We start from the raw sequence: 21,663 nt of genomic DNA, 5'->3' as shown, positions 1-21,663 counted from the left end.
CAGCACTATGACACTTTTCTTAAAATAAAAAAAAAGTTGAAAAATGCTGTACGACTTTAGCCTCCTCTTCATTTATCCATAATATATCTTATTTAGCAGAGCTGAAGTGCAAGATACTTGCCAGCCACTAGGTTTTATTTGGGGTTCGGAGTCCTGCCGAAGGAGACTTTACTGTGTTGGTGGGAGGAGCTAAAAATTAAGCAGGAGCATACTAGAGAGCCAGTAAAACAAACGTGATAAGGAGTGAAAGCAAAGAAAAATGTTTCACAAGGAGTCAATTTTGCCTTTTTGGTTGGCTTTAAATGGCATACCAATCACTCTCTGTGGGGGCTACCCTGGTCTTAGCACCACCAAACTGGGAGTCTGTTCTGCCACTCTGGTGTAAGGGGGTAGGGGTGGGGGTTGTCACACAGCAGTCCTGTTACTTCTGTCCTCCAGCAATACCCCACTGAGACTGCTAAGTGTTGCTGTGGGGGAGTTTTAGCCACACTTAATGGCCCTTAAAGCATTATTAGCTAATAAAGGCTGATAGGCCTCGTGACTCTATAAATTTGGGAGGACTGTGGAAGAATAAGCAGTGGCTGTTGAGGTGAAATCTTAGTTTGAGAGCTGCGCTTCCTGCAGGGATGCACAGCCAGACTTAGAAATAGATGAACAGAGTTTTGTTTCGATATTGTGTTAAGTCTGCTGATGGTCTTCAACCCCTCCTCTTTTCCAGTGGCATAGCCTGACCCCTAACTTCTAGCCTTTGATTAACTAAAGAATTGTACTGGAGGACTTTCAATCAACTGTGACAATAGTAATGATGACTTCTATCTAGGTGTTAGGGTTTTTTTCAACAACACTGAATGAGTACATTCCTGCAATTCAGGTTTCCGAAAAGTTCTTTGCTGAATTTTACGAACAATCATCTCGAGTATGAGAATGTGTCTTAATCTCAGTGTGTGGCACACAAATTGAATGCATATTTTTATCACATATTGCCGCTTATTTGCTACATATTCACACTATACTCATGCTTAATTGTACTTTTCAGATGAAAGAGTAGCATACAGTCCATGGAGGAAGCCTCAAAGAAATAGCAGAAAATAAACCGGAACTAATTACAGAATATCAAATTGTAGCCTTGTAGCCTTGTGTCATGACAATGACAATACAATGACACATATGAAATATTGCAGAGGGGGATAAAAGGAAACCTTTAAATGAAAGGTGTCCAGACATCTGACTGATAATTTATGTGGCATATCATTTTTGCATTGTAATTTAAAAAAGAAGATGATAAGCATTTTATGATGCAGCTCACTAACAAACATAATCACAAAAGATCCCTAGTTGGATGATAATTATACCATATTGTTTTACATATGAGAAATATAAATATGTTCTGATTAAACATTAAAGTTTGATAAACACAACAACATAGTTACAAAAACATACACCCTGTGAACCTTGAAACTGAATCAAAGTTTTCAACTTTTAAGGCAAATATAAGTGAGAATAATCATAGCAACAAGGAAAGAAAATGAATAAATAAAAACACGGCAAACAGCACTCATCTGGAACTTCAAAGTTGAAAGAGAGGAGATTGATCATTTGGATTAAATGACTCTAGGTAGGAAGAGAAAATGAAAGGCCTGAAAGGATGCATCTGCCAATGACAGCTTAAAAAAATGCCCTCTTTATATCTTCTCTCATCTTCTCTAAGTTAAGTGATGGCCCAGTAAAACAAGTATAAGAGCAGAGGAGAAATAGTTGATGTGGCCTCCTATTCTGACCACAGAGGAAATCTCTGAAATTGAAGATAAAGGTCTTGCTGTTTCCATAGGGAATCAAGAAATCAGTTTTCTGACCCACTTGGCTATGCGCTCACTCCTTCTCTCGCTCTCTCTCTCTTTCTCTCTCATGTAACATACTTCCCAATACCAAATAATTCAGAAGAAAATTATACATTAGAAAAATCTAGTTCTTCAGTTGATAAAAAAAAACAAATTCTCTGGTTTTCTGAGAAATACTGTCTGTCCCAATGGAGACATCTGCTCTTACATACTGCATAGCTTCATGTTTATGCATAGATGTGTCTTGAGTCTGAGGGTTGTAAAGTTAATTCTTGAGTGGATGGGACACACAGGAGAACAAGTCGGAACTGACTAAAAATGATAAATATTTCATTTGTTTTAATGGACATCTCCTGTATGAGCACCTGCAACACTTCATGGCTAAAAGTTAACCACAACACAAATGGATGCTGGAACTGCGGTCACACTCTCAATGATTTTATGTGTTTCCATGCAATGTGGTGTATTGTTTCAAGTTTCATAAAGAGTCAACTCTGGGGCTTGACTGTGTGTTGTGCTTGAAATGTGTCTAACCAGACAAACTGTAATACACTGTTCCTGTATGATTATGTATATATATATATATATATATATATATATATATATATATATACAAAGCATTCAACTCTTTAATATTCAAATTTCAAAACATGATATACTTGTGATGTACTTGGTTATAGGTACCACACTGTGATTAGGCAATCAAGCTAGTGGTCGTTTACAGTTTGTACAGTCCCTGCTGTCGAGGAAGCAAGCACACCCTGGTCTTACAGCTAGGACAGTCACTGCCAGCCTCCCCCAGCAGTACATTGTACAATGGGGGAGTACACTGAGTGATTGACACAGATTACAGACTTAGATCTATCCTTTTCCAGTCACTTCTAGCTGCAACATTCTGAGAATAGGACATGTAAATACTGAACTGCAGGCTTAAAAGTAGCAGTTTGCAAAACAGTGGGTACATCCATCTTATATATGGTCTTTAGTTAAGATTCACTGTCTTGAAAAAGTACCCCAATGGGTCCTGTACACAATTAGTCGATACTAAGAACAGGTTACAGGGATGGCTTGATGAACACAACAAAGACCTCAAGCTGTTTACCTCACCTAGACACTTTCCAATCAAAGTGAGTATCTATAGAATTTGTTGGAGCAAGTCAGATCCACGAGGTCCCAACCATCAACAACAGGAAACCGAAAGTTTCAGTACATAACACCACTGTCTAAAAGTCCCAAAACAACTCCCCAAGGGGTTAGAGCCGTTTGGCAACATAAGGAAAACATCGGGCAAATTGGTAAATGTCATGGCTTATTGGTGTATCACCAGATGTGAATCCAACTGCCTGACATTATCTGTGACCTGGCAAAACTTTATGACAATCCTCCCAACATTTTCATTTTCTATTACCATTTTCTAATCACCTGGCCTGTCTTTCTAAGAGAGCAAAGTTTAATGGTGGGCTGTTGTGCTTTAAAAGTCAGAACAATTTGAAAAAAGAAAGTTATGCATAGGGCGAGACAAAAGCCTACGTAATTACAGTAGTAGTCACTGGTCCATTAGTGATAAAGACACAGTGTCTCACATGGGTGGAGTTGTCACCTTCAGCTCTACACAGTGCATTCATTTTATGGTAAAAGCTGCAATTATACCAAAAGAGACTCTCTTTCTAAATCTCTGTCTCGTGTTTCTTTTCTTCTATACCCTCTCTTTCCTCTCTTTCCTCTCTTGCTGCTCCTTTATCTGCATGATGCCACTTACATGCAATGGGATATTATCTGAGTACAACAGTGTCACAAACTTAGTGAGCAATTAAGTTATCCTCTCATCTAAATAGAAGAAGAATTTCAGTCTTTGTGAGTAGAGAAGAAAAAAAAGCATTCTCACCCACCACTTCTGTAACATTTGTGTCTGAGCTTTTTCAGCTCCTTTATACTTTCCCTTCCGATAACACAATAGTAAATGTGGAAGAGAGATAGGGATAATGGAGTCTCTTGTTCCATGAGTTTAAGAGAATAAAGACTAAGCTTAGTAATAGCAGGTCTAGTCTCAATTCTACTTAGAGTGATGATACTCTTAATCTTTCCTTGACCAGCAAAAACAAGTCATGCCCTTTTTAACTAATCAAAATGTTGATTTCTCATTACTGCTACATAGAATGCATGTATAGAGTGGACTGATTGAAAAAGTCTGTAAAGTACACTTGAAGGAAATTACTGTCTGACTAAACTGGGAGACAAAAAATCCAGTTCATGTCAAACAGATCAGGGCAACTTAACAGATGAAACCTCAGAAACCGTATGTAATATGAAGCATAATGTGCAAAAGTCCCAGGCCACCCAGCATCTTTTTATATTTTTATTCTAGGAAAGGAGCAAATATTATTCAGGCTTTCTGAAGGTTTTCCGCAAAAGTTGTTTGAACATTGGCTGCTATTTTACTGATTTTCAGCCTAGTCAATTCACCCGACCACTTAGAGCAGAATGTTTTTTTGAATCACTTATCTCTGACCTATGAATCATTCAAGCATACTCTAACTCAAAGGTTGAATCAGTGTTGTGTCTACACATATTACACAACTTACCAAAATAAATAAATACATTTGATGTCTCCTTTGTCTTTATCAGCCTTTATCAAATAAACTAAGTATGTTCCCATTTTTTTAGTTACATCTACAAAAAATTACACCATTTGACAGGGATAAAGTGGCCCTTTTTCTTACCAAAAAGGTGAATTCCAAAGTGTAATTAGCTATAAACGTTGCATGTTCCAGGATGATGTGCAGTGTTTAAGTAAATCAAGAGGGGGAACTGATCATCAGGAATGGAGAATAAAGGTGGTCATATCAAATGGGATATTTCACCTTGCTTGAGTTGTACGTTTGTTTTTGCTTTATATACTGTATTTTTGTTTGTTTGTTTTTTTTTTCCCAAAAATTTGATGTCAATTTCCTTTTTTCTTGGCAATGTAAAGAAATGAGGGGTGGCTCAAGAATTTTGTACAACACTCTACATTTAGCTGCTGATTCAGCAACCCAATTGCCATTTCCTGTTGCACATTTTTATAAGTCATACAAACTTATGATATCAACTTTCCATTACAAATAGCCCCAAGTCTTGGTTCCAGTTTGTCACATACGGGCTGAAAGGCTGTGTTTTAAGACAAACGTTGTTCCTTTTTGGCGCCTAAAACAACTGATATTGCAGCTTTGTTACTGATTGATAAGGCACACACTCATTGGGCAATTTGTAGTTAGTATCATGGCACCAATGGCAAAGAAACCCTGTGCAGATGCCAGGAGTTTAAACACATTGACACTATATATACCTATGATTTTAAGAAAAATAAAATCTGAACGTTTCACTTGGGTGAAAAGATGCCTGAATATGATCCCTTAGTTCTAGGGCATCTTCAGTAGTACTTGATTCCAGAAAAATCACATTTACACTCAGATGTGCAAAACCAAAATATATTTTATCTTATATTAAGCAATTTGAAAATAGACTTGAATAAACTTCCAATTCAGACTTTCTCATATCTATTAATTTAAGCTTCCTTATTTTTCTCACACTCCTTCAGGCTATTTCAAATGTTGGAATAGCTAGAATGAAGATACAAATACAGTTAGATGTACAAGAATATGGTGATTGATGGTGCATTCTGTATCCATTAGTTCTACACCACAACAGAGTGAACACGTTAACTACACTGTAGAGGCCAGGGGATGGCCTGAAAGGGATGGGAAACAAAAATAACATAACATGACACAATGAAAAATCTATTAATTTGACTTGTTGACTGAACTGCAGTGACAACACCAGGGAGAGAATAATTTGAAAATAAAAGAAAAAGAAAGAAAATAATGGGGAGAATGTGTTTTCAGTTATAGAATCATGGGTCACATTCCCGTACCCAAACATATTATAAATCTTTTTTTTTAATCTATTAAGATTAAAAGTAAGTTAAATTCATTTTAAAAGTGAAAATGTGTTCCTGAATGTTTTCCATACTCACATACTCACATAATTTGTTGGCATACTTGGCAGATAGAAATTCAAGATATCCATGGCTTGTATTAAAAATGGACCACCCTGCATTTCTTTCAGACTGCACTGACATGGCGAAAGGTAGGCATACACACATTGTGAGACTGTAGGTGAAAATAAAGCAGAAAAAATGAGAAGAGGCTGATGGCCAGAGACAAAAGTGATACTTTGTCTGTTTTTGACACTTCACTTTTATCCTTCCCAAGTTAATTTGACTTGCACAGGTCAGCGACCCCAACCGGGAACACCCTCCAAGGCCACCCACCACTCGTCACCCTGCCTGATCTTTCCTAGCTATTTATTCCCAAAAGCCATTGGTAAAATTGGCTGACAGCTAATCAACATTTAGCTCCTCCGAGTGTGTTATTACACAGCAATTGATGGATGGTACAATTACACCCTGTGTCACTTAGCTAAATGGCTATGTAATTCTAATGAGTTTTTATTCAAACACTGACTAGTTAACGCAAGGAGAGCCAGGGGTGGGGGGCAGAAGGACGCGGCGATTGAAATGCAAAAGAAAGCAACACTAACAAAAAGTGAAAAAAAGACGTATAGGAAAATAGTGAGAAAATAAGATAATCTGGTAACTTGATGAATGTGTGCTGCTCTTGTCGAACGGAGTCAGAAACTCAGGAACATACACTTGGTGTTTAGGACCCCTTGTATTTTAGCCTGAGTTTGAATATAAATAGAAAAACTGCAATGGTGTTTTGGAATGAAAACATCCATTTATCCAAATTAATGTTAATTAAATAACCTTAGGATTCTCATCACGAAATAGCTTCCTTGGACTCTTCCACCAAGACAGATAAGTCTGTTCTCTGCAGGTTTCCACAGTACATTAAAGTTACTAATTTGCAGTACACTTCTTAGATATCCTTAAACAAATTATGTATACACAGTCAATCATAAAACAAAACAGAAGAAAATTAACTCTAATGATCTCACAAATGCTTGAATACTGTACATGAGGAAGCATAATCAAGGACAGTTTACTTACATTGATTAGTCATAACAGTAAGTTTGTTACAATGCATTTTCCTGCTGAAAAAAACTGCATCCTGTCATTCACAAGTAAGTTACTTTAAAACGTGTCACGTAATGTTTACCTGAACATTTTTGCAGACCAGTCACCTCACTATATGGCAACAGCCCTCCCCTATAGCTGCTTCCCCCAGCAGGACAGCAGAGGACCGGGAAAGGCTGCCACGGAGGGACTCAAAGAACAGGACAAAGATTCCAAGGTGTTCACCAAGCCCCAAAATCCCTGGAAAATGAGGCCAAGTCATAATTCATTTTTTTTTTCTTATTAAGCTTTTTCCCAGGCTCTGTTTTGTCTCTACTAAGTTGAGCATTAACCAGTGAGTAGGGATGGACTGCTTCCTGCCACAGAGGTGCTTGTTTGTTAGCATGTTGGGTTGTGAATAAATATAGAATCAGCAGGTTTCATACACACATCAGAAAATACACACACACACACACACACACACACACATATATACAAAAAATAAATTTTAAAAAATGGAGACATATAAATAAAAAGGCATGGACAGTAAACTACATGGTTGTGAGTTTGAGTCCTAGCTCAGCTTGAAAATTAAGGAAAAGGAACGAGAATGTGAAACAGTAACTTTCTCACCTGCATCCCACACTGATGAGTTCTCCTGTGTGGATTGCAGAATATTACAGTTTACAAAGTCTGAGCAGAAAAAAAGTGAAAAACAATATGATACGATATTAAAATAGCTGATAGAGAGTTTCACTATACAGAAAAGGCAAGCCAAAACCACAAGGTTCCTAATTATCATGCATAGACTTACCAGCAAAGGTAAAAAGTATTTATCAATGGCTGGAGCCTAAATTAAGCCAGAGGAGATTATTTGTGTGGGTGTTTTGAATAAGCACTGTTATCAACTGGGTTTTGTTAATGAGGTGGACAGAGGCAGGTTCCAGAGGAACAATTCCACTCTGGCCTTAAGCCTCAACACCAGCCATTCTTGAAAAGGACTCCCTTGTCTAAGTCGCAGTGGGGGGAAATTGATTTCGATCCTCCTGAGAAGTTGGTCTATATCATTCACATTTTATTTTTTATTTATTTATTTTTTTTTCCAGGCTGCAGAGGGAGACAGATATGAAGTCTGAAAGGCATCAGAGAAGCTGGGTGGGCTATTGTCACGGCCCAGTTCTGCTTCTCCTCTCACCTGCCACTGTATTCAGTCTGCCACTGGTATGTAATGATAAGTGCTATCACTTCTCGTGTTTGTGTGTGTGTATCTGCACACATGCAGTGCGGCGAGAAAGTCATGCATCTCTGGTCAGGTCAGCTCCAAGACAGTGTTCTTTTTAAACCTTATAAATTGGAAGCTATGCTGTATATATTAACATTATGCATAATAAAGATGTTAGAATCACAATTAGGCAGGATATTTGACCTTGTGCACTATATGTAAAGTTCATAATGCAACCACAAGAGTGGTAAGATGTAATAAAGTCACAAATGGATTAAGGATTAAGATCTAAGGGGAGTAGGAAATATTTACATGTTGCTTCCTCTTTAGTAATTCAGACATACCAAATAGTGGAAGCTCAGTCATGCATTAATGTGTGCTAACACATGAAGCTAGTATCATAGAATCAGCTGAGCAATGACAGCGTTGTTAGTTAGAGAGGCGTGTTCCACAATGCCAGCTTGCCCTTACTCACACAGACCTCTGTGAATATCTCACCTCAGATCATCACTTTCACACATGACAACGATATGCAACGATAACACATCAGACCCAGCTTGAAAGTCACATGTTGAAAGTCCCAGTGACTTTCCCTTCCTCCCATCCAGTCCCATACCAAGACCTTGATGCTTGTTCACAAGTAGACACTTTATAAGGACATTTCTGCCATTTACTAGTGGCAGTATGTTGATGTTACCATTTTCTTTCATTTAACAGAGTAACGTTAAATAATTTCATCAATTTGACGCAATAGTCTAATTTCTCATGAATCTTAGTGATGAAAAGAAAATAAATATAAGGTTCTCACACCAGATGAAATTTTATTTAGTAGACGTCCAGCAAGTTTGCCATGTAGCACTGATGCAGAGCTACAACAATGTTCTTATCACTGGGAAAGGGATGAATAACTACCAACATATGCATCAAACTGACAAGGTACACTGAGGACAGATTGCTGTAAAAAATGTTCTTCAAAACATCTAAATCGATATCTGTATATGTCAAAATTACACTACAACAGGCTAACATAATTGGCCATTTCTGAAAGGGATGCAATAAAGTTCTGCAGAGCCTTGTGTGTAATGAGCTTAAAAGTTTCACACACCGATGGTGGTGCTACAGCAGTTTTCTACTCCTTTGATTCAGTACAGGTTTCACTGCAACTATCATTACAAAACAGGTCAGCATACCTCTTATTGCCCTGCTGAAGGTCTATGGGTCATAGCAAGTGGTAAATTGTGGATTGGCTCATTTAAGGGACCACAAATAGAGCCAGCAGAGGATAGTTTTCTTTTATTTCTTCATTTTCTTTCAAACCACATTTAACCTCTCCATCTCTTTTACTTTGCCCAGTATATTTCTAAAAGATAGGGATGAGGTTTGAATCCCAGACACCGGTACCACAAATAGAGGATACGATGCATGAGGATTCAAAAGAAAATACTGCCCTGGAAAAGAGACACTTCCTGATGTCATATTTAACTTTGTAACACATGCAGACTCATATATATGCACACAAACAAAAAGTTGTGCGGAAATATACACAAGCTTGACATCATCAGACTATCAACTACTGCTTCTTCTCTAAACAACCATGACGAGTCATTCGTTTTCAGGCAGCGCTGTCCTTGTATCTCACACATTCATCTTTTTTCCAGGCACACTGACAACCTATCAATTTGGTGACTGTTGCAGATGAAGCAGGAAATCTGGGAAATTAAATGCTGTCATTATTAAAAACTAAACAAAGTAGCAGGAGCTTAGATAAGATCACAACCTGCCAAACAGGACTTAAAGTAAAGTTGGTTTAAGAAAAGAGCTCCCTCCCTGAGCCCTACTACTTTATAAGGGAGGAATGTAAAAAGTAAGTTGCACAAAATCATGAGGGGAATCCAAGAAAAATATTTGAGACACGCTCTTCCTTTGTTGCTGCATAGCTTTAGACAAGCTTCTATTCAAACTCTTTCACCCCGGTTTCCCTAGCTAACCATTCCCCTCAGGACTTCTCTCTCTCTTTCAATGGTGTCACTTCCAACCCCACACTGTCCTTCCTTATGTCAAATTAAAGTGATGGAAATGAACTTGAGGAGATGCTAATTGCAACTGTCAATCCAATCTAGGTCGGGGCTGAAAGACAGGGGCTCCCTAGCACTTCATCAGTCTTCATTAATATTGAAAGAGTTTGCTGAGGAGCATGGGGCCAACGTAATATGTGCTCATCTAACAGTGCATCAGAAATTAGGAAGCTGGGGAGGACACTGATGGTGCCTGAGGGACAAATATGTCAGTCAAAAAGAAAAATGAAGAAAGATGTTGGAAGACAAGGGCAGAGTTCAGGAAAATAGATGCTGCCTTTAAAGTATGTGGATATTGAAATTTATTAGGAACTTCTCATGTACAGTTGTAAATTGAATAAGATTTAATTATAATGGATTATGAGTTCATTTCCTGCACAAACTTGCCTTTAACTTGCCACATTGGCAAGGCATTTACCCAAAAATGATGAACTGAGCTGATTTATAAGCATCTTAAACATTCCACAGCATATTAAAACCACTTCAACCTAAACAAGAATATGTGAGAACAGATGCTGGTGTTGAGTTTGGCTCAATGCCCCTCTTTAACAGTGTAATTCAAAATCAAAAGTTAGGGTTGTTGGTCCATTTTTTAATGATTAATATATCAAATTAAAGCTGGAACCAATCAGCTTCTATTGTGCAAGAGGCAGAGAACACCCTGGCACACAACCAGCATAGAGGCAAACACCCATGAGACTGCTAGCTATGCAGCCCTTGACCCAGACCAATAAATGAAAATGTGTGCAATTAGCAATTTTTCTTTTTTATTTGTCTTACTCTCTTTTGCTTGAAACTACAGTATGGTGCTTCCAAGGAGTCATCCTTTAAAGTGGTCTTGATTGATAGTTGCTCTGGGTTTCTGAAGGTCAATTTTTTTTGTTGTGTAGTGGCTACTTTTCACAAATTTTCAGTCTAGTCCTTGTGTCTGACTATTTTTTGAGGATATTTTATACTTTTTTTTTTTTCAAGCACTAAACACTCACCTATGAATCCTTAATGCGCATAGACCATAGACACATTGCTCTTCATTCCCAGCAGTTTGTGGCTAATCAACCAATACATTTATCCTGTTACATGTATATTTTATGTGCATTTTTAAGTTGTTTAAGGCAGAGCATTCATCATCATGCTACAAAGCATTTCTTACCAGAAAGCTCCGCTGGCTGAGTGAGCTCCAAATATGAAAAATTCACATAAAAAAACTGAACTGAAAACTGTGCATTCATATAGGCATGCCTGAAATCTGTGCTCCAGGTTTATTCTACATATTCTGCATATTTTCTTATGTATTCATTAGTAAGTTAGTACTGGTTAATCAAGCATCTTGACGAAGACAAAGAAAAATTAGGGGCAAAATATCCAGGTGACAAAAAAAGACGTTACCTTTATTGAAAATGACTGAGATAATTGTTTCAACCACAGATGGTAATCATTGGGTAAAACAGAGGAAATTAACACACCTGTATTCAGTAGGCCATTCTTGATAAAACGTCATACCATTATCTTCTAATGAGCTTAAATGAATCATCTTCTATTAGACATTTGCAGATAGATTAGAGACTGATCTGACCAATTCTGTGATTTAACTGTAAAAAACGTAGTCCTGATGCAGAAAAGTATGGTTGAATTTCAAATTTAGTTCATATACAAGACATTTAACTGCATACGATTTCTGATTTACATGTAAAAGCACAGTAAAACAGAAAACAATAAGTAATAGAAGTCTATCAAAAAAAAGAAGCAGTCGTGGAATTTATATAATTGATTGGAAACTTGGAAAATCCCATATGAAGGGTGTTTAACTGGTGTATCGTTTTGATGTATGTTGCAGATCATATAATCAAAAGTTGACAGCTTTGATTCATCACAAAGTAACATCTTTCACTTCTTTACCTTTACATGAAGAGTCTCTGGTTAAAATGCCAGACATGACAAGATGTAATAACTAAATGTTTCCCACCCATCAAATTCATCCTCGTTCTTCTCCCCTTCCTCTTGACAAGTGTACTCTTAAACTTTTAACTTGTTAATATTGAAGCAGAAGTTTCAAGGTGTGAACTTTGTTGCATGTCATATTCAAAAGGGGGACAGCTCAGGTTTGACCAGCTATGCACAAGCTTTCCCATACTTGTGTTATGCCACTATGTGATTCCCTTCAGGAAAATGTTTGCTCACTCTCCAACCCCTATTAACCCATATCTGTCCCCTTCAGTTTAAAGAAAAACAATGTTAACTCAACCAGGACTTAATGTGCAGGAGGGGAGGACACTTCAGTGACTACATTCTTGTTATGTAAGCTGGAATGTGCTCCCGTTCCTTTTGCAAATTACTGAAATAGACTGTTTTAGCAGGTTGGCTGGCATGTTGATATTAACCTTTGAGTTGCAAAGCCATTTTTGTTCTTATGAGAAGACATTTTCATTCTTTATTCATCCATTAATCTATCTCTACTCAGTGGTGCACGCATTGTAGTTTCCATCTGTTAAGCATCACTATGACAGCTGTGTGTTATTTGTATCATGTAAGTGTATCGGGTCAACTGCACTCTCCAAGAAAGTGTCACATCACCAAAGTGAGACCAACATTTCCTAACAGAACTAGTCTTTCACTCTTTAAACTACATTATTATAATTATGATTTTTTATTGTCTTTTCAGTACCAGTGTAGTACAATGCAACTAAATTAATTTTGCTGTCCTTTTTTTGTTTCTCTCATCGGCATGTTGCATTTCAAAGACCTAGTTTTCAGGTATCATGTGAGCAACCTTCTTTATAACAAAGCACATTTTTAATATTTTCTTTAACATGATGCAAGAATGATTGGGGGAATAAATTAAAAAATAACAATGGCAATGGGCAGTTATTCTTATTTCAAAAGTTGCATACAAGTCTTTAAATACACTTATTTATATTCACGTTTGGCATTCTCAATTGGCATTCTCAATTCAATAGACTTCTACATACTAATTTCACAATACACGTTAAAAATATAAGACGACTCTGTTAGTATATGTTAATTTAATAATTTATTTACAACCACAGGGTATAGGTGGCAGGTCAGGGAGCTGGAGCTCAACTGATAAGCAAGATGATCATTGCATGAGTTTGGATATGTCTCCACTTATGTTTGCAATGGTAAGACAAATTCCCTTCTTCCTAGTGTCTTTTGTAAGATGACACAAGGAGGAGGGGCGGAGATAGATGAAATTAATATTTTATAATCACAAATCTGTTTGTGGACTCACACAAGAACATGTCATGGGAGGAAAAGGAAGATGCAAACTGTGTGTTAGCTTTTCTTTTGGTCCCATTTACAAAAACTGTGTAGCACACCAGGGTGTGTTAAGCTGGGTGCAACTTGTAATTTAAATTTTATATGCAAATGCATGTTCAGGTTAGAGTATGGAAAACCGATTCAAATGAGTGAGAATATGGATTTAAATGCTGACGCTGGAAACACCGTGTGTGGCTAAAGCTCACTGTTGAGCAGAAAATGTGCATATGTGAGAGGGATGAAAGCCTCACTGCTGGAATGCAAGGTATTAATCACTGTACAAGCGTTGATTCATCTGTTGTGGAGGCAGTTTGGAAGATGGACTCTATTTACTGCTTAAGCTGTTTGAGGGGCTTTGGGAGGCAGCCATCAATCTCTCTGCTATCTTCAAAAGAAGGAGCCAATGCACAGGCATCGGTTTCAATCACCTCGCAGAGACAGGTGGTATGGTAAGCTGCTGCACAATAGTTTTTTTCCTCCTTACTTCTTTTCTTTTTTTACCTCAAGGTGATTTTTCCCTCCTTGGGGAAGCATGTTATTAATGTATCTTATCATAATAATAATAATATTCCCTAAAAATACATAGCACCCTGCCCTTTGGCTCCCTTGCTGTTTGGCACCTCATGTTTCTAATTAGCATCTTCAATTAACCCATTTTAATTGCCAACCATGGAAAGGTGGAGGACCCCGGAATGTTGGTGCCACAGGGAGACATTTTGTAAATCACTGGTGGTGTAACGTAGGCATCTAAGAGGGGAGTGTACTTATGGACCCTAACCTCAGCTTGCAAATCCTTCCTTTATGTAATGTTAGCTTGAAAAGCAGAAGTAAGGATGTTTTTTCAAAGCACACACACTCATACCACCGTTTTAATCAAAGTCAGTGAGGCCAGTTGTCTTTGCAGGAGTCTAATGGTAGCAGTTAACCAATCCATTGCTCCCTTTTTCTTAACATAGTCTTGATTTTGTTTCACATAACAGGGGGTAATGTCTGAAATGCTCTGCATGATGCAGAACACTTAATGACTCTGTTTTATTCTGGTGCTTTTGATCAATCTTGATATTTTGGTCAATACAAACTAAATGCACAAAAAAATGACAAGTTGGCTCCATTTCTTTTACCTGTGAACAAATCATTCCGCTATATTAAATTTGGATAATTGCTGGAGGGGGCAAAATATGGAAGCAGCTCTTGCTTTGCTGTCGTTATGCCTTCTCTGCAGAGCCTCCTTTGCCCAGTGTATTCGTACAGCAGTAGTGTACCAACAATGCAGTCAGCACGTTAGAGTAACACCAAGGGAGCTCCCAAACCCACAAGATAGATTTAAATCAATCAGAGTTATCTGGCATTAGCAGTGCAGAGTGCAGGCAGCATAGTTCAGGATGATGTTTGTGATAATTAAAAGACCAACACAGGGAAACAGGAGCAGATGATTTTACCAAAAAAAAAAAAAAAGTGTCTCTGTTTTGCCATCCCTGTTCACTCGCTTGGTTTAGGAGCATAACCACCGTATTTCCGAATACTTATGTTTCATTATAAGGCATTGTGATCCATCTTCAATCAATAAAAAAGTTTTACAGTTTAAAGTTATTTGGATTTTAATTATTCTATTTCTCAGGCCACAATGGTGCAAAAGTACAATCAGGCACTCTGAGAAGAAGGCTGATTAACCCTGATTAGAACAATGTTCCTCTCAGCTTATCGTTGGTTCCATAGATACCAATCTGAGTGCTGATTGGCAGAAAAAAAAATCCAAGCACAAGACATTTTTGGGAAACAAGGTCAAATAAGTAGATAGTAATGACAAAGTTCCCATTCTGAACTTTTAAATCTATTACTTGCAGAAACAGGAAATATGTTCATCTGTGCAGTGTCTTCCCGGTGTGTATCATATACAAATTGACATCCTTCCACCAGTGGCATATTATAAAGGCATCTGCAAGTTTACTCAAACAACAATTATATGTGGAGATGACTTATTACAAACATACTCATGAGGCTGTGATTTGTTCACAATATTTATAATAATTTGAAGGTGATAATCAGATGCTCTAACTTTGCATTTGACAGAGGTAAATTTTCTCTGTAGAAATACGAGTTTCATCCTTTTAGTTTACTGCATCTTAAGGTTTTGTCCTTACTCTGAGGAAGGTGAGGTCTCGACTGCGGTCAATGCTTGTGATCTCTAGGTTGCCCATTACAACTTCGCAGTTCTCATAGTATTTCCTCAGGGTGCGATACTGCTGCTCCAGGTCCGACAGCGTGCTCAGCTTGTTCTCAGTACCAGCACATACTGGAAAAAAGAAAACAGGGACAAAGAGATGGGGTCATGTTAATACTGCTGTATAGTACATACTTACAGTATCTGGGGTTTGTTTAGAAAGCAATCCATAAAATGATAACATGATGCTGCCAGATTAAATAGTTGAATAGGTCCCAACTCAGTTTTCCCACAGTTTCTACTGAGAAGACAGTTTGGATATTGAGCAGAAACACTGCAGAGCTGGTGAGACTGACTTTGGTGGTGGTGAGAAAAAAAAAACTTTCTTGTGACGTATAAAAGAGCAAAACTGTTAATTGAAAAAAAAAATCCTTTATATATATATGTATAGACAACATGCAGTCATGTTAGTCCCAACTACACGTCAATGCCTCCCTACATCAGTCTCGGCACCCACAGGGCAAATAGGAGGTCTTTACAAGCTAACTGGGCTGTTCACCTGACAAGTAATTAAACAGAACCATTTTCACCCATCCAACACTTAGCCCACCCTAAGATACTAGCCATTTGCCCAATCAGCTGGTGTTGATTAGCCAGCATGAAAACATGCACATATGCACAGACTGAGACCGACTGAGAAAATGTTTTTAATGTAATTATTTATTTACAAAACAAAAAACATTCAATCAATAACCCCCCTGACCGTAGCAGTTTTGGCCTTTACTATTTTACTGAACCTAAAGTAGAATAAAATATGTTGTGCTCCCTTAGTGTTTTCTCTGAAGCACATTTAAACTTGCTGAACTGTGGGCTGTAAATAGACACCATTCACTCTTTTGAAGCAATAGTTTCATTTGTATGGCCAAGGCATTGTGGTTTCTCCCACCTACATCGTTTCCACACTGACAGAGAAGCCATCACTGTGACGGAGGGGTGACGGGTCCTTCCCTGAGCCTTGTCACACTGTCACCCATGAGCTGTTACCTCTCTCTTTGAACACCTCCACCTTGAAAGATCTTTACTGACGCTTTGCATTTTAATCCAAGATCTATTACACACACTACAATAAGCTTTACTGAGCTCTCCAATATCATATTTTATTTCCCCCCTCAGTCCAATCTGAGTGGTCTCTATCCTCCCTGCTTTCAATAATCTAGCCCAAACTTATTTGCCCTTTCCTCACAAACACACTTTCTTCGCAAAACATTTCCAAGTGCATTTGCCGTTGAATCATTACAAAACAATTGTAATATATATGGGGGGAAAAGAGGATTCAGCCCTCTTTTTCAATGCAGACTGTAAAGACAAATCAGATTGTGCTTAAATACTTCTATATCTAAGCAGATATTAGATAAGTGGGGCCATTCCATTGTGACCTGAACAATACCCATATGAACAGGTGCTGATTGGCTGTGTTGCACATAGCATACTGGGGTGCTCAGGAATGATATACGGCAAACCTGGGTGTTTTCAATAACAGTTAGCGTGGGCTAGAGGGGAGCGGATGGAGGTAGGGAAGGGTCATAAAGTGAAGATAGGTGTAATAAACTGTTATTGCACCCTTGGGGCAGGGCGCTGGAATCAGAGGAAAGGGGCATTGTGGCATGTGATGTCTGGTGAAATTTACTTTTTATACCTATATGCTTCCCCAAGCATGCCGCATCCCCACTGACTTTTGCAATCTATCTGGTGCAATATGAATATAAAGTTTACATCTATATACAGCAAAAGGCAATAATATAAACGATTGCACCCCTGTTATATATCACTAAGATGTCAAACATTTAAAACGGTCTCCCATCTTATTAATTGCATTACTTCTATGCTGTAGCATAAGACATTTGGCAAAATGTAACACTAAAAATAAAGTTTAGAATGAATCTGTTAAAAATGCAGGGGCTTAATGAAAGAAAAGTCAGTATAACTTAATGACTGAGATTCAGATCTTAAATATCTTTTTTAAACTTTGTTCTGTTTTTAAACTCAACCCTCCTCCCCTTGCATTGAGGATAAAACTGTTTTACTAATTTTTTGAGAGCTGCACCTACATTGTTCATAGACATTTTTTGTATTCAGCTGAAACAGCAATTTGTTTTTTAATGTTCAAAGCAGGAATAAATTCTACATGTCAAATGTATTGTTATAATGTTATAATGTTAATTGTCTATGATCAGACATTCAAGTAACTGGGATACACTTTTTTTCTTTTATAATAAATCTAAGGGTGCATTTACGCACCTCTCACTACATGATTGAACCCATTTGTTTCCATGCTCCATATGTCACATCTGAGTCAGTCACATCATTGCGCAGGTTGTAGAAAACAGTCTCTGCTCTTCATATTAGCCAACCTGCCGACTGAGGACGACATGCACAGTCGTCAACTGTTTAACATACTGCCAAGGAGGCAGGACTAAAATGCAAGGAAAAATTGATCTTCATATTGTTTGAAGCTTGAGGTTGTTCCATAAAATAAAATCTGTCTTATCTGCTTGATATATTTTCCCCTCTGGCATACTTAAAGCTGAGAATGGCAATGAGACTGTGTCTAAGTGCGTAATAGTATAGTATATATTTTCCTATGTCACTAAAGTAATTTAATGTGTTCATTGAGAATTTCATCTAAGAGGTGACAGATTAGGGCAATAGATAATAACAATTCAAGATTTTCCAATATCCGTAATTAATAAGATTATGAGTCAATGAGTTGAAAAGCATCTGGGGAAATTTATATGATCTGGAAGGGACTAAGAGTTTTTATGAGTGCTTTGACATAGACAGCTGGTGAGAGGCCAGATAATGCAAATTGCATATTTATCAGATTGACAGATAAATAGGCCAATAGCTCCCATATTTTTCCAACATCTAGCCACCAGAAAATAACACAATATATTTATCACTGCCTGTGAGACAGTCACCACCACAAGGAAATACTTAAGTCATTACATTGAAAAAACAAAGAAAAAAATGAAGTCCTTGCAAAACGACTGAAATGCCCCTGAGCCACATTTTCATCAATTTCAATTTCATAAATATCCTCACGGGGATTACATAGGCACTACATTGTCAAGATTTCTGCTCACGCACAACAACTTCATCAATAGTGCCTTGTGTGATTATTGAATGCCAATAAAGCTGGTGAGTCTCTGAGGTTTATAGGCTCCTGCTAGTAAAGCCCACAAAAGGTCATCTCAATAGCCAGTAACTGACTGAATTAAATAAAGTTGCAAATGTCACTTACATAAGTAAACACTGTCAATAGCTGAACACATGCCTTGAATAAACAGAAAGACCTTGTTAAAATTAAGCTGGAATTCTTATATTGCACTGCTGTACAAACTACATTTTCTGTATGGCAGACTGAATAACACACCAAATAAGGCCAGAGCTGTCTTTTGTCCCCTAATGTCCCCCAGATGAGCTTTGGTGGCTAAGTATGAGTTACAAGTCACTGCCTCTGATCGTAATCATGGCCCACATTAGCGCCCATCTGCTGAGCAGCTTATTAAGCATTAGAAACAATAACTAGATGACTGTTCGTAATGACGGCATGGTCCAGTAACACTAACCTCTCTGTGCCCTCTGAGCTCTGGTCACCTACCAACAATGCTGTCGTTGTGTCCATATGGTCCACCATAAATTAGCATTCATACCCTCACTTGTGCAGACAGTCCCAACACCTTGTGACAGTTTTCACAGAGTATAACTCGCAGCTGCCAGTTTGCACTCTGGGCTTACAGAAGGTAAGTGCATTGCATGCATCTGATATACTACAGCGATAGTATAAGTAACAAGTGGTCAATGATCAATATATGTTTTCTGCTTACTCCTTTTCAGTTAACAACACATAAGCTTGATAAACAGATTGTATGCTGTCAGTCTGACAACAAATTTGACATTGAAAAGCTTACTACCTTGTAGAGAGTGTCAAACATTTGGTAAGTTGGGCTCTGACTATTTCAAGCATTGGCAGTTGCCAAAACAGACAGAAACAGTATTATATAGATTTCCAATTTTTCAAGGAACAGGAAAAATCTATCCAAGGCACAGGGATGCAGTTTCCTGGCACATGCACACAGTTACCAGAAGTTAACTGTGTTTCCTTCTTCTTCCACACTGATTGTGCTGCTGACAAAATAGTAAAACATCTCTCAGACCTCAAACTGTCCAGTTTCAATGCGTTTCAATTTACAGAATGTAAACTCGATGTATTAACAAAAATGTGACTTATTGCAGAAAAAAAGTTAAGCATGCCTGTTTTACTTATATTGATCTAAGGTAAATGTAGTGATCCAAAAATAGTGATACTGTATGTATCCATTTATCAAGCACTGATCTTGTTTTGTGCGTTGGTTGTTAAGTGTAGAGGACTGGAAGCTTTGAATGAGTATGTTGAGAAAACCTGGTGTGTGACAATTGAGTTTAACCAACTGCTTTGCTTCCATGAAAAACAAGACGCCCAGTGTTGATATACCTGAATTAATTGCAGTCTTCATTAGTCACTTTAACCAATCCATATTTCCAAATAACCAAACTAAGGATAAATAAATAGCAACAAAGTCTTTTTTTTCTTCATTTTTTTAAAGAATTAGTATACATGAATTTGAGAATCTCCTTTGTGAGTCTCACAAAGAGATTTTCATATGCAAAAGAGCAACAAACTAAACATCCACAAAACAATATCATCAGTACCTGATGCTGGCTAGAAAGATACTATTATGTAAGGAGCTTGTTGGCAGAGTCTGTACTCAAGATCAAGACTGTGATATAGACAGAACCTCCTTGTTATAATGCTATTATAAACTGTAACAGCTTACACTTTAGACTCCCGCTGTTCCAATAACACTAACAGCCTGATATGTCTTACAGAGTCAAAGGAGTTTGATAACATCTGTGAGGTCACAAATCAAGTCGAAGAGGCTTAACTGTGATATCATCAGTAAAGTCAGTGTCATTGTTGCTTCTGCATCTGGGCCGATTTATGGCTCTGCTCATACCTAACCCTGACATTAACCTTAAGCAAGCAGGAGGAGTAGACATCTGAACGACTTCAGACATGACACAGCACCAACTCATAATACGAGCACACATTAGCATGAACAGTGCACAAAGAAATAGTTGCTCAGCTGGATGGAAAACAGAAAAACACAAGGAGAATTTTTAATCAACGAGGTGCTTGGTGCGGGACAAATTCATCAGAACGGATAAAACAGATGTGAAACTGAGAAAAAATGGTATTCTTTCTTTTTTTTTAAAATATCAAATCACTTCTGCTAATTATCTATTCAACAGAAGCAGATACGTTTTGATAACACTTTTCCGGAAGTTGAGAAAAACTGCCCAGCGTACTGAGCTACAGCCCTAAAATGTTTAAGGTACATGAGGCTATCCTGGTACAGCCTGATATCATTTGCATATGATTTGATTAAGATAAACATGGTGGGTGGGCATGTGTAATGGCATTGCGCTCCGGTGCTGCACTTCTCAAATTGGAGGCAGCAGCACATCTATCCTGCTGTATCCGACACTGTAGTCATTCATAAAGAAAAAAAAAAAGTATGATGTTTCTTCGATTCTGCTACATCAACTCTGTTTTTTTCTCACTTTCTGAAGACTATCACAGCTAATAACAGCAGAGATTTTATTCATGTTTTGCTTGTTATTTTCAAGAAAGGCAATCTTCAGGCTGATTCGCTGGTAAATGCTATAAAAATGAATGGATTTATGTGTCCAATAATCCCATTTTCTACAACAATGGCTACAACTCACTGTGCTCTTCCTTTAAATAAACCTTCTACCTGTCCACGCCACTCTCTGCTCTTGCCACTGAAATACCACACATATGGATAAATGGACATATGTGGATAGATACAGTCTGAGGGCTGTTTACACTGGTCATTGCTGCAAAGATGGAGCTACAGACTCATCCTGCCTCAGGAAACAGAAAAACTGCAGTAAAGGAAGTAGATGAGGAATGT

General features: G+C 37.8%; 1 protein-coding gene across 1 annotated transcript in view; it reads right to left on the bottom strand.

Annotated features, from left to right (window-relative positions):
- Positions 1–21,663, bottom strand: part of LOC140319551 (receptor tyrosine-protein kinase erbB-4-like) — a 277,450-nt gene that overhangs the window by 133,489 nt on the left and 122,298 nt on the right. Inside the window, exon 2 of the mRNA XM_072397222.1 lies at positions 15,606–15,757. Coding sequence (XP_072253323.1) covers positions 15,606–15,757 — 152 coding nt within the window. The remainder of the gene's footprint in view (positions 1–15,605; positions 15,758–21,663) is intronic.

Source organism: Leuresthes tenuis, unplaced genomic scaffold, assembly GCF_036924035.1.
Source record: "Leuresthes tenuis unplaced genomic scaffold, fLeuTen1.0.hap1 SCAF_12, whole genome shotgun sequence".
NCBI lineage: Eukaryota > Metazoa > Chordata > Actinopteri > Atheriniformes > Atherinopsidae > Leuresthes > Leuresthes tenuis.
The sequence above is the reverse complement of the archived record's forward strand: the minus strand, read 5'-3'. Positions and strand labels throughout refer to the sequence as shown.